This window comes from Triturus cristatus, chromosome 2_2 (genome assembly GCF_964204655.1).
Source record: "Triturus cristatus chromosome 2_2, aTriCri1.1, whole genome shotgun sequence".
Classification (NCBI taxonomy): domain Eukaryota; kingdom Metazoa; phylum Chordata; class Amphibia; order Caudata; family Salamandridae; genus Triturus; species Triturus cristatus.
In genome coordinates this window covers 729,295,186-729,311,720 of record NC_140582.1, presented here as the reverse complement: position 1 = coordinate 729,311,720, position 16,535 = coordinate 729,295,186, and the positions used below count along the sequence as shown (strand labels likewise).

General features: G+C 41.1%; 1 protein-coding gene across 8 annotated transcripts in view; it reads left to right on the top strand.

Annotated features, from left to right (window-relative positions):
• The window catches only part of FAT1 (FAT atypical cadherin 1), a 277,803-nt gene that overhangs the window by 213,995 nt on the left and 47,273 nt on the right, over positions 1-16,535 (top strand). For all 8 annotated transcript variants that reach the window (XR_014978169.1, XR_014978170.1, XM_085641986.1 and 5 more), the window contains exons 14-21: positions 1,545-1,934; positions 3,172-3,386; positions 5,752-5,889; positions 6,328-6,471; positions 8,910-9,107; positions 13,164-13,965; positions 14,532-14,663; positions 14,764-14,921. Coding sequence is in view for 6 of the 8 variants with exons in the window: in XM_085641986.1 (XP_085498112.1) it covers positions 1,545-1,934; positions 3,172-3,386; positions 5,752-5,889; positions 6,328-6,471; positions 8,910-9,107; positions 13,164-13,965; positions 14,532-14,663; positions 14,764-14,921 (2,177 nt within the window). In the remaining 2 variants the exon portion in view is untranslated. The remainder of the gene's footprint in view (positions 1-1,544; positions 1,935-3,171; positions 3,387-5,751; positions 5,890-6,327; positions 6,472-8,909; positions 9,108-13,163; positions 13,966-14,531; positions 14,664-14,763; positions 14,922-16,535) is intronic.

The window sequence follows — 16,535 nt, the reverse complement described above, 5'->3', positions numbered from 1 at the left end:
CAATGCATTAGTGGTAAACATGGACAAGATTAAGGTATTGAGATATGTCAATACAACTGTAAAGTTTAGTTGACATTTGGGCCCCGAAAAGGTCAAGGAATACAAGTATTTAGGTGTCTGGTTTGAGAAATTCTTGAAATGGAATGTTCACATTGAGTCATTAAAAGTAAGGGCACATGCTTAGATAAGTGGATTGAAAAAATGTAATCGGAATTATGGCAAGGCGTCACATAGGCTTGTTTAAAAAGCTTACACTGCCATGATATCCCCCCCCCCCAATTCCAGTATGGACTTGAGCTGCTATGTCTTAGTGGTAAAAGGGCTTGGGATTTGGAGGAGGGAAAATGCCTAAAAAGCTAGTCACTCCCACAGTCTTCAATGATACAGACTGTGAGAGTAGACAAGTATTATGTCATGGAGTATACTTGCTCAAGTAGCTTTAAAAAGCTTTTGGCAACAGTTGGGTGCTGGTGAGAGACAAAAGGTCTCTTGATGGTTGAAAAATGAGATTAGTCAAAGTTAACTAAAATGGGCTAAGTGTGTCCGGAATAACTTGGAGGCTATATGTAGGGAAATGAAGGTTAAGATGTTTTCTCAGAATTTACAAATTGAAATTTCGAAGACTGAAACTTGGGGCACTAAGAAAGGAATTGTTTAAAGAACATGATATGCAATGCCTAACGGGGAGAAACACTGTCCAGTTTATTCACAACTCTTGGCAAAATGTTGCATGGCACCTGTATGTGGATTTATTACCAAATGCTGGCTCAGAAATGAAGTGTTAAGGCTGAGAATTGGTATTAACCCGTGTTATGCCAATGACCCGATATAATCAGTATTGACCGATTCTGCGGGTAAATGTGGTTTGAGCACCAAATGTGACACTTGCATATTTTAATGGACTCCCTAAACGTTTTGCCGCACCAGAAAACCATCTTGCGCCCAATTTTGATGATATGATATTAGGAGTCATGTGCAAGTTGTAGCGTTTTTAACCGCCATGCGCTTCCTGGATGTAGCATGTGCCATTGGGAGATTTGATAGCTGTAAAAACGTTAGTGAATGTTAGAAGGCTGGCATTATTATGTATTTTAAGTAGAGTGGGTTAGTATAAACTTCACAAGGCTTGGGTGAAGACCTAAATATTTTGCTCATATGGACATTTATGTTTTATGGATGGTTTTAATACTTTTAACCCTGCATGCCATTAAAGAGAAGGTATTTATATAAGGTGATTATCGTCTGTATGTATTATGTTGTTTATAGACTTGTGGTCTCAATAAATATTTCTTTGACTGACTAAAATCTTCGAATCACATTTTCATCATGTTTAACTCTTTTGTCTGGCGGGGAATCTGCCTGACTAAATTGAGAGTATAATGAAGTTTCCTTGACATTTATGACTGTTGAATATTGGGAATCTTGTAAAAATCGGGTGTCTGCTTGGAATAGGTAAACTCCTACAGCCATAATAAGGTGCATTATCTGTGGTCGGTTTCATTTATTTTTTTTCTTTTTTAAATAATAAATACTTTTTGTTGCAGGGAAGAATTGCCAAATTCTGTACTCGATGGTTAACTCTGCAGATGGGCAGTTTTCCATAGATGAACAATCTGGAATCATTAGTCTAGAAAAGCCCTTGGATCGGGAGTTGCAAGCTCTGTACACCTTGACTGTGAAAGCTACGGACCAAGGGTACCCGAGGAGGTTATCCGCCCTTGGTAATGTTCTTGTGTCTGTCCTGGATATAAATGACAATCCGCCTGTGTTTGAGCAGAGAGAATATGCTGCTACAGTTTCTGAAGATACAGCGGTTGGAACGGAGGTGCTGCAAGTTTACGCAACAAGCAGAGACATAGAACACAATGCTGAAATCACCTATTTAATAGTCAGTGGAAATGAACATGGGAAATTCAGTATCCATTCAGCCACAGGTAATGTAGGAAACACGGTATTGTTTGGGTTTGCAACTGTATCTAAGCAAAGACTGTCATCTAACGAATGGTGAGAATTGTGGGGTGTCTTTGTCTATTTTTCTCTGCCTGTTTTTTTCTGTGAATAACCTAGTAAAGTAATTTTATTGTCCAAATAACTACATTAGATGCTTATTTGTAGATAATCCAAACGTCACATGCACCCTGCTCCCTGATTCAGAGCTTGAGTTTCCTTATGGATTGAAAGCAAAGGTTCAAGGCGTTCATCCCATTCAAATCACTAATGAGTTGATATTTTAGTGAAGTTAACATGTTCAAAATGAGGTTAATAAGTTTCCCAGTAGGAGGATCTTAATTCATCGGTTATGGCAATGTCAGATTGCGGATAGTCTATGGCATAGAAAAGGAACGCATTTGAACTTCATTAAAATATCTTCCTCAACATAAACATGTAGCAGTTGCATGGAGTACTCCGCATTGAGAAAAATGCATTATCCTGGGGTTTTTCCCCCAATTATGAAGAGCACGAGCCAGGAACATAACAGCCTGCTGGGCCTTCCACAAAACCAAATTAACTGGTAAATCGAAGTATTGTTTTATATATATATTGTAAACCTGCAGGATTGCCTACTGTTTATAAAGATATTCTTTGCTCATTGTCGGAGGACTAATCCATTATTGTGGCGGCAGGGAGGAGAGCTTAATTTGGGCAGTGTTTAAAAGTGCAACATAAATTAGTAAAAAGCTATGGACAAGATGGTTCTAATCAACCAACTGTTATCTTTAAAAGGGACAGCTAAAGTGATAGCCACCAAAAAGTCACAGCAATCTAGTTCTAGCCAGAACAGAAACCCCAGACAGACACCTTTCTGGTACAAAGACAGAAGCCTGTTGTGGCCCCAGTGAGCCAAATAACACACATCCTAGGCACAATTTCAAACTGATTCACATATATGGCATGCTACAATCTGCATTAATCATCTACATAAATGTGTTATATAGGTGTAAACATTGGCTAATTTTCCTTGTTCTTTCATTTTATTTTTGTGATCTAAATCTGTTTTGGCTAAATGTTGCTATAAAAAATAAGTATATCTAACAAGCAATTTGCTTTTACCGCATATGTGGCTGATTTTGTCCATTAAATTCATTTTTGTGCGACTTATTGTTCTAGACTGCTTTAATCAGATTTTACATAATTCAGACTATTAGTTTCATTTCTGAAATGTCTTTTTAGGTACTCTTTTTATCATTGAAAGCCTGGATTATGAGAGTTCTCATGAATATTATCTAACTGTGGAAGCTACAGATGGAGGAACACCACCCCTTAGTGATGTGGCAACAGTGAACATTAACGTAACTGATATCAATGACAATGCACCAGTTTTCAGCCAAGCAACATATACTGCAGTTATAAGTGAAGATGCAATGCTTGGACAAGGGGTCATTTCAGTATGTATCATTTTTCAAACCGTCTTCAATTTATCTTCTGGTTGCTACAAGGTTTTGACTGCATACACGTGAATTTGATAAACCGTTGCACCATTTTACAATTTACTGCGCTTTTTTACTGTCTAATTGGAAGTAAAAGCTAAAGCACAAATAAGAGCATGGCATGGGTGCAATAAATTGACACTATCCATCAGGTGCTTGCAGCTAATATCACCTCATCTTCTTTTATTTGCTCTTGTGGAAAATCCTCAAAGTTACTGGCAGGAGTCAAGAACAGGTGTACAAGACCCGTTCCTGTCTTCATTTCCGATATTGATGTTGGTTGTGTCATGTGTTTAGTCAAGTTTCCATCATATAATAAGATTTCCCTCACGACCTCTATTACTGGTAATACAATTTAATTGTGATAGGGAAGAGAAAGGGCCTAAAAACAGTGATGCACCACAAAGATTGATAATTTTTTACTTTTTTATTTTTTATAATTTAACCTTTTTCTATTGTAATTTGAGAAGATTCAATACATTTCTTTGTTATCAAAAAATAAATTCAATATTTAATATTCAGTCAAGTTTCCCACTTTATCGTTAATGCTGTGATATTGGGAACATTGCACTTGTAGAGCGCAATGGGAATTGCAATAAAAATAGCTGACTTAAGTTAGTATCGTATTGGATAGACACTTTGACTGCCATCCCGTGTCTGGACCTGAACCCCATTCGTCCCCTCAGGCAGAAGTATTCATCAATAAGTGTTTGACAATAAAGGCCTCTATGGATTTAGGAGACAGTGGTTGAACTGCGATTACTTGGGAAGTTAAGAGAAGGGTTTTAGAGAAAGTCTTGAATGTTGGCTTGTTTACACAGTGCCAAAAGGATTGTGCCATTGACAGCATTCTCTGGTCTCAAAAGTTGGGATGGGTCCATTGAGAATGCTGTTTACTTGAATGGTTTGAGGATGGTTGTAAGGGCTTAAATATGTACTCTGAATAAGAGTGATTTACTAAAGGTATTGACTGTATTATTGAAATCACTTGGTGCCTGGCAGTGAGACCATTCCTTGCTTTATGTTAATGTTTCTGCATCCAAAAGGAAAGCATGTTACGCAGGGATCAAAATGGATTCTCTTTTTGAAACCGTTCTGAAGAACTTTGAAGGATTATTTCAATCCTTTTGTTGGTTTTGATATTATTGTATGCAACTGTGCATTTATTTTCCGACAGCTTCCACAGTTGGTAAGACTTCAATTATTTGCTTGATAGTTTTTGTTGCAGTGGCGAGTTGGTGCTTGTCATAGTTTATTTGCGCTATTTTATCCTGGGGCCTTGTAGGTTAAATGCATGAATTGTGAGAGTGGCTATCGCACACTCTTCTAGGCAGAAGACATTTTTGTGCAAACCATGGAGTTAGAGAAGCGGAGTATTCCTTGTCAGGCAGCCTTTTGCTTTGAGTGATTGTGTTAATTAAGATACACAGAGATTTGTACAATGGTGCATAAAGATATTTTCTGAACAAATGAACCATACTGTAAGGATAGAAAGATGGCATGCCCCCTGAAAACATTAACAATCGGGCAGATTGAGTTGTGCTTAGTTTTTATAATCTGCTGTATCAGCGAGAGACACTATCTTGAATTGGTATCCACTGCATGGGTGAAGCATTGTACAATATTGGCCAAACTGCATGACAACAGAAAGAGAATGGCAAGCCAGGATTGGCTATAAGGAACTCCACATCTATACAAAGCACTATCAGACTGAATTAGAAGACTGGAAAGCAGAGCAGAGAGCCACTGCCAGGCAGGTATGACAATGAGTTATATAAAGAAAGCATGTGGTCCTAGCTGTTTTTTTAGGTCTCGCCTGACCCAGTGCATTCGCTGGTCTGGCGAGACTTATTGAGAGGGCTCCAAAAAGTGCTACCAGGCCAGCCTAGAGCTACAGTGCATGTGCGCGGGCGCGCGCGCCGCGCTTTACCGATTACTTTCGCGGCCGTATGGCCGCTTAGATGTTTGATCGCGATCACTTTCGCGCCCGCACGGCTGCTTTGCATAGCCAATAGGTCTCGCTTTTGGAACCTTATAAGTATTTATTTATGCAACTGTTGCATGGCTAAACACTTATAAGGTTCCGAAAGGCGAGACCTATTGGCTATGCCAATGCTTGTTTGTAGAGGGAACAATCCTCTGCATGCACACTGAATGCATGTTCATCCATTCTATGGAAATGGGATTATGGTTTTATGACTGTGAGCGTATTTATAAAATATTACTTGTTCCAACATAGGACCATAAACTGATTGGCTGCATGATTCTGTACAGGAGTCTTGATACATGTATCTGCTCTAACTTTAAATCTAATTTCTGTTAGGTTAACGCAGATGATGCAGATGGACCCTCGTACAACCACATTCACTATGCCATTACTGATGGCAACCAAGGGAACCCATTCACAATAGACCCCGTTAGAGGTGACGTGAAGGTGACCAAACTTCTTGACCGTGAAAAGGTAATCAATATACTGCTTTATAAATACTATGAAAATAGCCTCCACTGCAAAAAGAAAATATACAGTTAACTTTTACTTTACATGTATATCTCTCCGGCTATAACATAGGAAATGTCATGCACTTGAAAATAGTTTAAATCACATCCTAGATGGTGTTGTGCACACTATCATAAGTTAAACTTGGAAAATATTGCATATAATTAGATCTATGGAGGCAATAGGAGTAATTTTTAAAGTGCTATTAATAACCGCATATTTTCTAACATTAATATTTACGCAGAGGTAAAACGTCATGTTCTGTATAATTGCTAGATAAACTGGTGGTGTACTATTTGCCTGCATTACTGATGCATCTGTAGAATATACTTATTTGCTTTTAATGGTTTTTGTTCGTCTCTTACAAATACCAACAAATGTGTGTTTTTCTGTTAACACAAGATTTCAGGTTACACATTGACCATTCAGGCATCAGACTCGGGAACTCCTCCCCGCACTAATACAACAGTTGTCAACATTGATGTTTCTGATGTGAATGACAATCCTCCGACCTTTTCCCAAGAGAACTATAGTATTATCATTCAGGTAATTATAAATGCTTAATAAATTTGGATACTGACACTCGGCTTTCTGTGAATAGGTCCCAAAGGCGAGATCTTTTGGCTATGCCAATGCTTGTTTAATCTGCCTTGTTTGGGGAATTTAGTTTACAAAACTAGACAAGTAGCTTCTTGTAGTGTTACTTGTGAAGGATGTATGGTTTACAAGGCTTCTTATTGTAAATATCCAATTATGCTGTGTATTTTCTTGGTGCCTCCATCACCAAATTTGAGTAGATTAACGTTGAGACAATCTGTTGTCAGCAGAATAAACTCAATTGCATGCACATAAATAAGTGAGAGAGAGGTTTCTGGTGCTCAGTTCTATTCCACACAGGTTGCCTAAGAGAGCACTGAAATCAGTCATAAATATATACCTATATGTTTTAACTGCTACATCTGTGCATGATACCTCCTCCATTTTAGCATTCTTCCCCACCAAACACTGTTAATTGAGAGGAGCAGTAAAAGAAATAAAATCATTTGACTATTCATGCATGTTTTCTTAATTATGTGACTTTTGAATTTCAAATTCTGACAAGTATTTGCATACAAAGAGGATTTGATGGTTGTGATCTGTATAAGGTTAATCTTAAGGAAATTGGTCTGGGGCAACTTGTCCTTTTTTGTAGGAACAATATAGAATGCAGAAGATGCTAAAACATATGGGTACTATAGGGTTTTTTTTTAAAAAACCTGTCTTTGAGATTATCCCTCTGTTTTAGTAATACAACCACTGCTAATCAAGTTTGTAGGCACAGGAACATCTCAAATCGTGATTTTAAAAAGTCTGAATTTTAAATCAATATGTATTTACTCATGTGTATTAAGTCCATATATCCATCCAGTTCTTTCACTAAACCTATTTCCTTAACACACAGTCAAGTATCCAAACACTCGTGTTTCCCATTTGTGACTTCCCTTAGCAGTTTGTGGCCAGCAGGAACCTCTGCAGGGAAGGCTTGACACAAAATATTAGAAAGGAAATCCATATTGGGGAGAGGAGTTGGCCTACCGGCTAGGGCGGTCGATCTCTAATCTGGGGAACTGGGTTAGAGTCTCGGCAATGACACTGCACATCCTGTGATTCTGGGCAAATCACGTAATCTCCCCGTGCCTAACAAAAATGAATGTGTCCTCATGTAATGCAACTGGTGCTATGTAAAGCGCTCTGATACACGATTCGGGTCAAGCTCCCGCTATATAAAACTCTGTAAAATAAATAAAAATATCTTCCAAACAATTGGATAAATCATTAGTGTTACGATCGTAATCCAGTGCTCAGTAAAATATACAAAAAATATAGCTGCTGTTTTGCGAATCACAGCAGTGCCATCTTACATAGTGCCTCACCGTCGTTGGTCTTGTACACCTCCTGAAGTCTAGGGGCCTTATTGTAGTTTCTAAAGCAGGGATCGAAATTGATTGGTGCAGAGCTCTAATAAGCTCGTTGTTAAGATACTTTTTGCACTTAAGATCATTTTTCTTTTTTTTTTTTAAATAAGAGAAGCTGGTGTCTGTCTCTATAATCAGTTTTACTTAATAAACGTGAAACACAACTTCAGTAAAGTGGGCGAACCTTTTAGGTACTTTTCAGCCCATAAACCTCATTTGATAATTCTGAAAACGTCAGACTAATTGTATTTTAAAAATACTGCTTTGTGCCTAGAGAAATGTGCAAGCGTTCCTTTAGATGCAACTTGGAAATCAAACCATAAGCAAGTGCTTCTATGTAATATGCTGGTGTTAACATTGCACATCAGAACGTGTGCATTTTATATTTAGTCACATGCGCATTCATAGCAGAAAATGCACATGATATTACAAATCTACAGAAACGTGATTGTCATTTGTTCAATTTGTAATTACGTCCCCCCGCTCCTTGAGACCTTTCTGATCTGTTATGGATGGTGCCTCGGAGAATGATTCATTCCATTCAGTGTTTTTCCCCTGTCTGCGTGGATCTGAAAGGGGCTTTTCTCTGGTGGTTTATTTACATTTGGCTGTTTTGAAATCGGCATGGTAACATGAGGCAGATTAAGCTTTTGACAAACAGTTCCCATTGTACTTGGAGGTCTCCACCTGGTAGCAGTGACTTATACTCCATCACTCTCACTAAGGCAACCCCCTGAAGTGTTGAGCTCAACACTTCACATGTGGGGGAGTGTGTGGTAAATGAGGGTACACAGGGGTTGTTAGCAGAGCGGTTGTGCATTGTCAGTCTTGTAAGTGACATTCCTAAATCCACCCACAAATATATAGATGCGAATACTGATTGGATGTTAAAGGCCTCTTCTCGGTGTTGTTTTCAGTGGTACACTTGAAGTAATTGCTTATGCAGTTTACCTTGGACGCAAATAATTCAAAAAGCACAGCGGGATTTACCTAATGACGTTTTATTTATCTATTTTTTTTGTTTTTAAGGAAAACATGCCAACTGGCTTCAGTTTGCTGCAGCTCTTGGTCACTGATAAGGACTCGACGCACAATGGCCCACCTTTTGCCTTCACCCTCATGAGCGGAAACGAGGACAATGCGTTCCAGATTAGCGCCCAAGGAGTGATTACACCCACAGTGGCATTAAACCGCAAAGTGAAGGACCACTATGTGCTGCATGTTAGGGTATGCGTTCATATTTGTGTTTGCTCTTTTTTTTTGTATCTTCAGTAGCCCATTTTAGACTACAGTTGCATTAATGGAAATAGTAGGAAGAATTTAAAAATGTCTAACTTTTACTCATTTGGTATGCAGTCCTACTCAAAAAATATTCAGTGCTGCCAATGTAGGCCTCAGCATTTGAAAGTAGATCTTCTGTTTCTAAAAATCATGTTAAGGACTAATGTAAACCACATGTATGTAGAGTTTGTTTATTTAAGGGACTGTACTATACAAATCAGCCCACGATATTAGGTGACTTTCCTTTTGAGTTCAGTTTTTTGCTTTGGAGTAGCCTTGTTGCTTCTTCGTGCACGTCTGTTGTACTTCAGATGCATTTAAGAAGTTTCCAGTGAACGCCTGGCATTTTCATTAATTGCCAAATAATCTTTGATTTACTGTGGATTTTTTTTTTATTTTAAAAACTCAGATTGAGAAACTTCTGGTATACTTGAAATGTTAGCTTGTGTGATCCAGCCAGCCAGCTTCGAACTGTGCTTCGTTTGGATTCAATGTTCGTGTTCCAACCCTTAGAGAGTTGTCTCTTCATTAAACTTCCACAGATAAAAGCACAATCCAGATAAAAAGATATAAACTACTGGAAACTGAGTGGACTGAACTATCGATTTCTCTCCTCTCCACAAATGCTTCTAAGAGGCAAATGTTGCCCTCTCCGCGTGGGCCTTAAACTCTGCTGTAGCCAGCCCGTGTGATAGAAATCGGTCCGAGTAACTGTCGTATCACTTACAATGGGCTGTTATCCTTTGCCAAGACCTACATAATGACCGAGTTTTAATGGGAATAAATTGGTAAAATATAGTTTACCCAGGTTATGATTAACTTTATATTTTAATAGAACATTTTCTAGAGTTATGTGCGCCATGCCAAGTGGCTGCTCTTTAACATACATAAAAGTTCAAGCCTGCCAGTTGGATGGCTAAAACGAGTGTTAGAAAGCATCAATATATGAAGTTACTGAAGAAGACACAAAGTGTTGTTAAGAAATTAACACTACACAAAATGTACTGCAGTGCATAAAGACTGGGTCAAAACAATGAGCATGGAAAAATCATAAAAGGACTACCCCTCCAGTCTCGATCAATGCAGATTTCTTTATTCCACTGTTGTAGAGTGTAAGAAACTGGCTTTTATGTAGTGTACCAAAAAGAGGCACACTATGTCGAAAGTCCAGAAGACCCTTATTGACTTACAGCGCTTTAATTAATAATCCCTAATGCGCTCTGCTGTGGTAGTGTGGGCGAGCAGTTTAAGCTTATCAGAGTGTAGTGTTAAGCATCTGTTGAACACAGAGCCAATAAATGAGACACACACACTCAAAAAAACTCGAGACCAATGTTAGAAAAATAGCAGGTATTTTTGTAAATATTTTAACACAAAGAACTTTGTAATTGGGCAAGTACTTTTCAATATATCAATTGTAGCAGGTAAGTAACAATGTAACACATGCGTTTTTACACATACAGGTATTTGCAATGGTATTCCGAGGGTCTCCTTTGGAACTTAAGGTGCTAGGGAGCCAGGGTTCAAAGTTCCACCAGGAGTTTGAGTTTATCTGCCCTGGCTTGTCCGGGTGCAGTTGTGCTGGACGGGTTGGTAACTTTGTGAGCTACACCTAGACACAGGCTGCAGAGAGGGACTTGGAAACAAGTCCAAGAGCTCTCAATGGGTTGGAGGTTTGGTTCATGAGGGTCCTGGAAGCAGGGAAGCACAGTTAGTTGTCGTAGACCCGGGCTGTAGAGCTCAGGTGCATGGTATTTAGGTCAGCCTGGCCTGTGTGTTAAAGGCACTCACGGTTCTTGGTTAGACCTGAAGGGGGGGGCACAATAGGACAGCTGGTCTGCTCTCTGTTCTGGCCTCTGAGTTGCTGATGTCCCACATTGGCTGATAAGTCGTTTCGGCGTTGTAGTCCAGATTGGACTACAAACAAGCTGTGGTTGCTGCAAGGGGTCCGGTACCCCGCGTATTTGTGCAGAGTGGCTCCGGAACAGTCCTTGCATCTTCACACTTGGTGGGGAGACAGATCTGACCTCCTGGAGCACAGTGACCGCCTCCTACATGGCTGCTGCCCCTGTGCACCCAGTGGTCATCAGAACGGTGAACCGGGCATTGCGGTCGGTGCCTGCAGGTTGCAGGGAAGTGGCTCCTCCTCTTCAAGGGAGATGCTGACTGCTTTGCGAAGTGCTGAAGTCTCTCCAAGGCTTTTGGAGGATGCACACCTGCAAGACGAGTCGGGTTGTCTCGAGTGTTGGAACACGAGCAGGCAAGTAGGCAGGGGTTAGCGCAAAGTCCACCAGCAGTCCGCAGTTCTGTCTTCTTGGTCCTCCTTGTGTCTGAGAATCTGAGTTCCTGGTGTCAGGGGGGCCACCTAAATACTCAGTTCAGGGGAGCGAAGGGTTGTAGCCAATGGGCTACTTACCCTTGGGGTCACTACTCCCCCCTATATCACTACTTTCTGTGGTGAGTGGTCATAACCCTCTCCCAGAATTTCTACTTCCACCAAATTGGTAGAACCCTTCTTTCGTGGAGCACATCAGTTAACTCTCCTTAGGGATGTGACTGGCCTGGTAGTGCACCATGCCTCCTTGCATAGCTAAATTCCCACCTGTCTTGGTGCCAAATGGACCTCAGGGCAGGGATTGGCATTTCTCAGTTCTGGGGAAAGCTGGGGTCGTATATCAAAAGCGGCAGGGGCTTTGAAGTCCCTGGCCTTTTATATGCGGATTCACTAACCACTCGGCTGGAGGAGATGTGACCACCTTCCTCGGGAAAAGGCATTGTTTCTGGACTCAGAGCGTGGTCTCTCAGCTGCAGGGGGTCTCAAACATGTCTGCGGTGGTAGGCTGGACAATGCCAGTCACCCATCACACTAAGAGGCTGGTAGGTATTCAGGGGACGCCACCAAGGTTCCCTCTTGGTGCATATCTTAATAAAACCACTACTGGCATCAGTATGGATTTATTAAGACAAGAAGGTGTTTAGTACCAAACACTATAGGTTTCAGTTAAGCCATCATGTAGCTGGGGAACTCGTAATGACCAGTACATATACTTTAGATTGCTTCCCTGTTCACTTGGAGTATTTAGCAATTGAACTAGACAACACGGGGGCATATCTGCTTGTGCAGATATATCCTCACATGTAATATAATGCACCCTGCCTTAGGGCTATAAGGCCTGCTGTCGGTGGACTTATATATATTGCATAAAGTGTCTGTGGGCATGGCAGACAGGGTGTGTGCCAAGGTGTGTTTTCACATTGGCACCATTTCACGCAGCCTACAATGGCAGTCTGCATGAGTTTGGTGGTCAGTCCCTTGGGTGGCTCAATGCATTCTGCAACCCTTAGCCACCCTTTTTAGTACTCTTACCCTAGGTACCAGGGCTACCATTTACTAGGGATTTACAGAGGTGCTAAAGTTTTGCTAAATGGGGAACAATTACCTTGTTTTAGGGAAAGAGCGCTGGTGACCTGGTTAGCGGGAACTTCGATCAAAATTGCATCAGATACCAGACAAAAAATTGAGGTGACCATGTCAAAAAGGGGCACTTTCCTACAGAGAGCTTTACTAACATTGTCAGTTTGGGATGCATCAGGAAGTGGAACAGGAGATATATATACGCTCCAATTAGGGAGTAGGCTGAATAGCCTCCATTTTTGATGCCTGTCAATTGTGCTATGTCCCATTTTTTTGTTTTTTACTGTGGTGATGTAATCACAACATTGCAGTGCTATTTAGGAGTGTGTTTAAACTTCTTTGCACAAGAGGTTTTTTAGGTGCTTTAAATTTTCCTGCGATAGTCCTATCTTCTTTCCCATGCTTGAATGTCCTAAAAGTGATTTTCTGTGTTTTTATAGTCTCTAAGCTTCTTGGAAAAATTCCTATAAATGCCTCCCTAATATTCCAACAAGTAAAGTTAGTTATTCGCTTTGTGGGATCTGCCACTGTTTTTTGTCAAACCTGTTTATACTTAACCTAGATAACGCTCCTACCTTTCTGCTTAGGTGGAGGATAATGGAAAACCTCAATTGTCCTCACTGACTTATGTGACCATCCAAGTGATCGAAGAGAGTATTTATCCACCAGCCATTCTTCCACTCGAAATATTCATTACAACCTTTGGGGAAGAATACATGGGCGGAGTCATCGGAAAGATCCATGCAACCGATCAAGATGTTTATGACACCCTCACCTACAGCTTGGATTCGAAGATGGACAGCCTCTTCTCGGTGTCTAGCGCGGGTGGAAAACTAATCGCACATAAAAGGCTAGACATAGGGCAATATCTTTTAAATGTCACAGTAACTGATGGAAAGTTTACAACCACTGCTGACGTCACAGTTCATATTGCACAGATTACCCAGGAATTGCTGAACCACAGCATCGCAATACGCTTCTCAAATCTTTCTCCAGAAGAGTTTATTGGAGACTACTGGCGCAACTTCCAGCGGGCACTGAGGAACATTTTGGGGGTGCGCAGAAATGACATTCACATTGTCAGTTTGCAGCCATCGGAGCCTCCTTCAGACCTGGATGTGCTTTTAGTTGTGGATAAATCTGGCAGCGCACTGCATCTACCCAGAACCCTGGTCCACAAGGTAAACTCCTCCATCGCGGACATTGAAGAGATGCTGGGGGTGAAGATTCTGAAAGTCTTCCACAAGCTCTGCGCTGACTTGGATTGCCCCCTGAAATATTGCGATGAAAAGGTGGTGGTGGATGAAAATGCCATGTCAACCCACAGCACAGCCAGACTGAGCTTTGTCACGCCGCGTCACCAGAGGACATCTGTGTGTCTCTGCAAAGGTAAGAGGCAGGCAGCATGCCCGCCTGTTTTCATTGAGCTGGCAAATCCTATTGTTTTATAAATGAGGTAGGGATGAATCCTATTAATTGTTTTGTAAGTGAAGTACTGGTGCACCTTATTAATTGTTTTATAAATGAGGTATTGGTGAATCATATTAATTGTTTTATAAATGAGGTACTGGTTTTATAAATGAGGTACTGGTGAATCCTATTCATTGCTTTACAAATGAGGTACTGGTGAATCCTATTAATGTTTTATAAATGAGGTACTGGTGAATCCTATTAATTGTTCTATAAATGAGGTACTGGTTTTCTAAATGAGGTACTGGTGAATCCTATTGTTTTCTAAATGAGGTACTGGTGAATCTTATTGTTTTGTAAATGAGACCCTAACGGACTCCGTTGATTTGCATAAATTTGGATGCCTACTAGTTCTTCCTTCTATATATAATAAAAATGTGAATATGTTCATGCAGATCTCTGGATGCCCAGTTGTTAGTGTTATCCTTCGGTATTTGTAGTTCAAATACATGTCATTTGCTTGTCCTCGCACATATGTTTTTTAGGTGGCAAGTGTCCCCTGGTCAGCAGTGTGTGCGAGAGAAACCCCTGTCCGGAAGGTTCCGAATGTATACCTGAAGCCAATGATGCAAAGTACAGCTGCATATGCCAAGGTAGCAAGCTTGGCCATTGTCCTGGTGAGATTCGTTCTGTAGTTCTTTTACGTACCATTCTTCCAAGTTGTGTTTAAGTGTTCGTAGTTTAAATGCATTTGCATCTTTATTTTCTATCCATCAGTTACCTCATCAGTAACATTTAGTGGAAACAGCTATGTGAAGTACCGTCTGGTAGAACATGAAAACAAAGAAGAAATGAAACTCACGATGAGGCTAAGGACATACTCGTCTCATGCTGTCGTCATGTATGCTCGAGGAACAGACTACAGCATCCTCGAGGTAGGTGTCTCATGCACCTCTGTTGGTGTGTGAACCTATGTATTGCAATTGGCTGTTCAGACCTTGTGCAGTAGCACATTATTGAAGCTAGCAAAAGATGTGTTTATAGACGTAACTTTTTTTTCCAACCCATCCTAACTTTTTTTTCTAACCCATCCTAACACACGGAAAGGCAATCTGCTTTCAAAATGCCTTCAGTTAACCTGAAGATGCCCCCTCCACCCCCTGATTGTTAAACACATTCCTCACATCTAGACTTGCATCCACATGTTGTGTATTTTCTGTCAAGGGCGTAGGTTTCTAGATAATCACCAGACTAGTGAATCTCCGCCTTCTACCCTCAGGGAAGGGTTGTGAACCCATGCGCCTACCGTTGGTAGCACCTCTAGCCAGGGCTGGAGAAAGTGTCAGGGCTAGAGAAAGTGTCAGGTGTAAATCGAACACATTACAGGCAAGTTCCTTTGTCATGTAAAGCCAATTGGTTTGGTTTATTGAGAATACATCTTAAAGTAACTGTATTCTCCAACTCTAGGGTACCAGCTCTTGGACTGTCACGTGGTTTAGACATGAGTGGCCTTCGCTCCCCTGTACCTTTAACACATGCTGCTTCGTAAGCACAAGCCCCACCAGTGGCAGTTCTATAGTAACCCTATAGCATTGGCTGCTGCAGCCTCTGGTGGCCCATATGTAAATAGTCACATGCATGACACTTTAACACCATCTGACCCCGACCACAGAGCGGTCAAGCCCTGTCCGCCGACCTCCTTTTGGCCTCACTTCTCCCTTCCCGACGACACAGGGCAATACACAGAGGGCTGGGCGAGCCCTCTCACCTACGGTGGGTCTTACTGCCCAAAGCTGCAATCCTAACCAGCAGGGCAGCAACGCTGGGAAGCTATCCCTTCTATGTTGCTGTGTGGGCGACAGGGGCAGCTGCATTTCTTTAAACATATACCACTGCTGTAAATATACATCGGTTCCGGAGAACCGTTTTACCAGTTGTTTTCTAAAGGGCCCTTCATCGCCTTTTTAGCAGATTGTGCCCCAAAGAAGCAGTGCATTTGAGCAATTGTGGTCTGCAAACAGTGCATCTGGAATTTCCCATGTAGTCACTGTTCCCTGTAAGGTGCGCGTGTGTCTTCCTGAGCTCGCAGTGCTGTGTATGAAGTGCGCACACACCGCACATCACGGGAGAGCATTCATGCACCGAAAGGCAGAAAATGCTCCCGTACTTGCTGCTTTTCTGTACTAACTAGAGCGCTGCTGCGGGGCTGATTGTGAGCCTTTAGTATTTGTTAATCACAGTGCCCATCAAGGGCTGCATTTAACATAAATACTTTCAAAAGTCAAACCATCAGCCCCACAGCCGCGCACTATTTAGAAAAGAAATGCAGCAATTCTAAACACACAAGGTGTGCTTTCAGAATCATCTGAAAGCACACGTTCATGCTTTTAAACTTGATGCATTTCTTTTCTGTGGGGCTAATTGTTTGCCTTTTTGAAAGTATTTGTTAAATGCAGCCTTTGACGGGCGCTGTGATTAACAAATACTTTCAAAAGGCCTACAATCCACCCGCAGCCGCGCTGTAAGACAATAAATGCATTAAGTTTAAA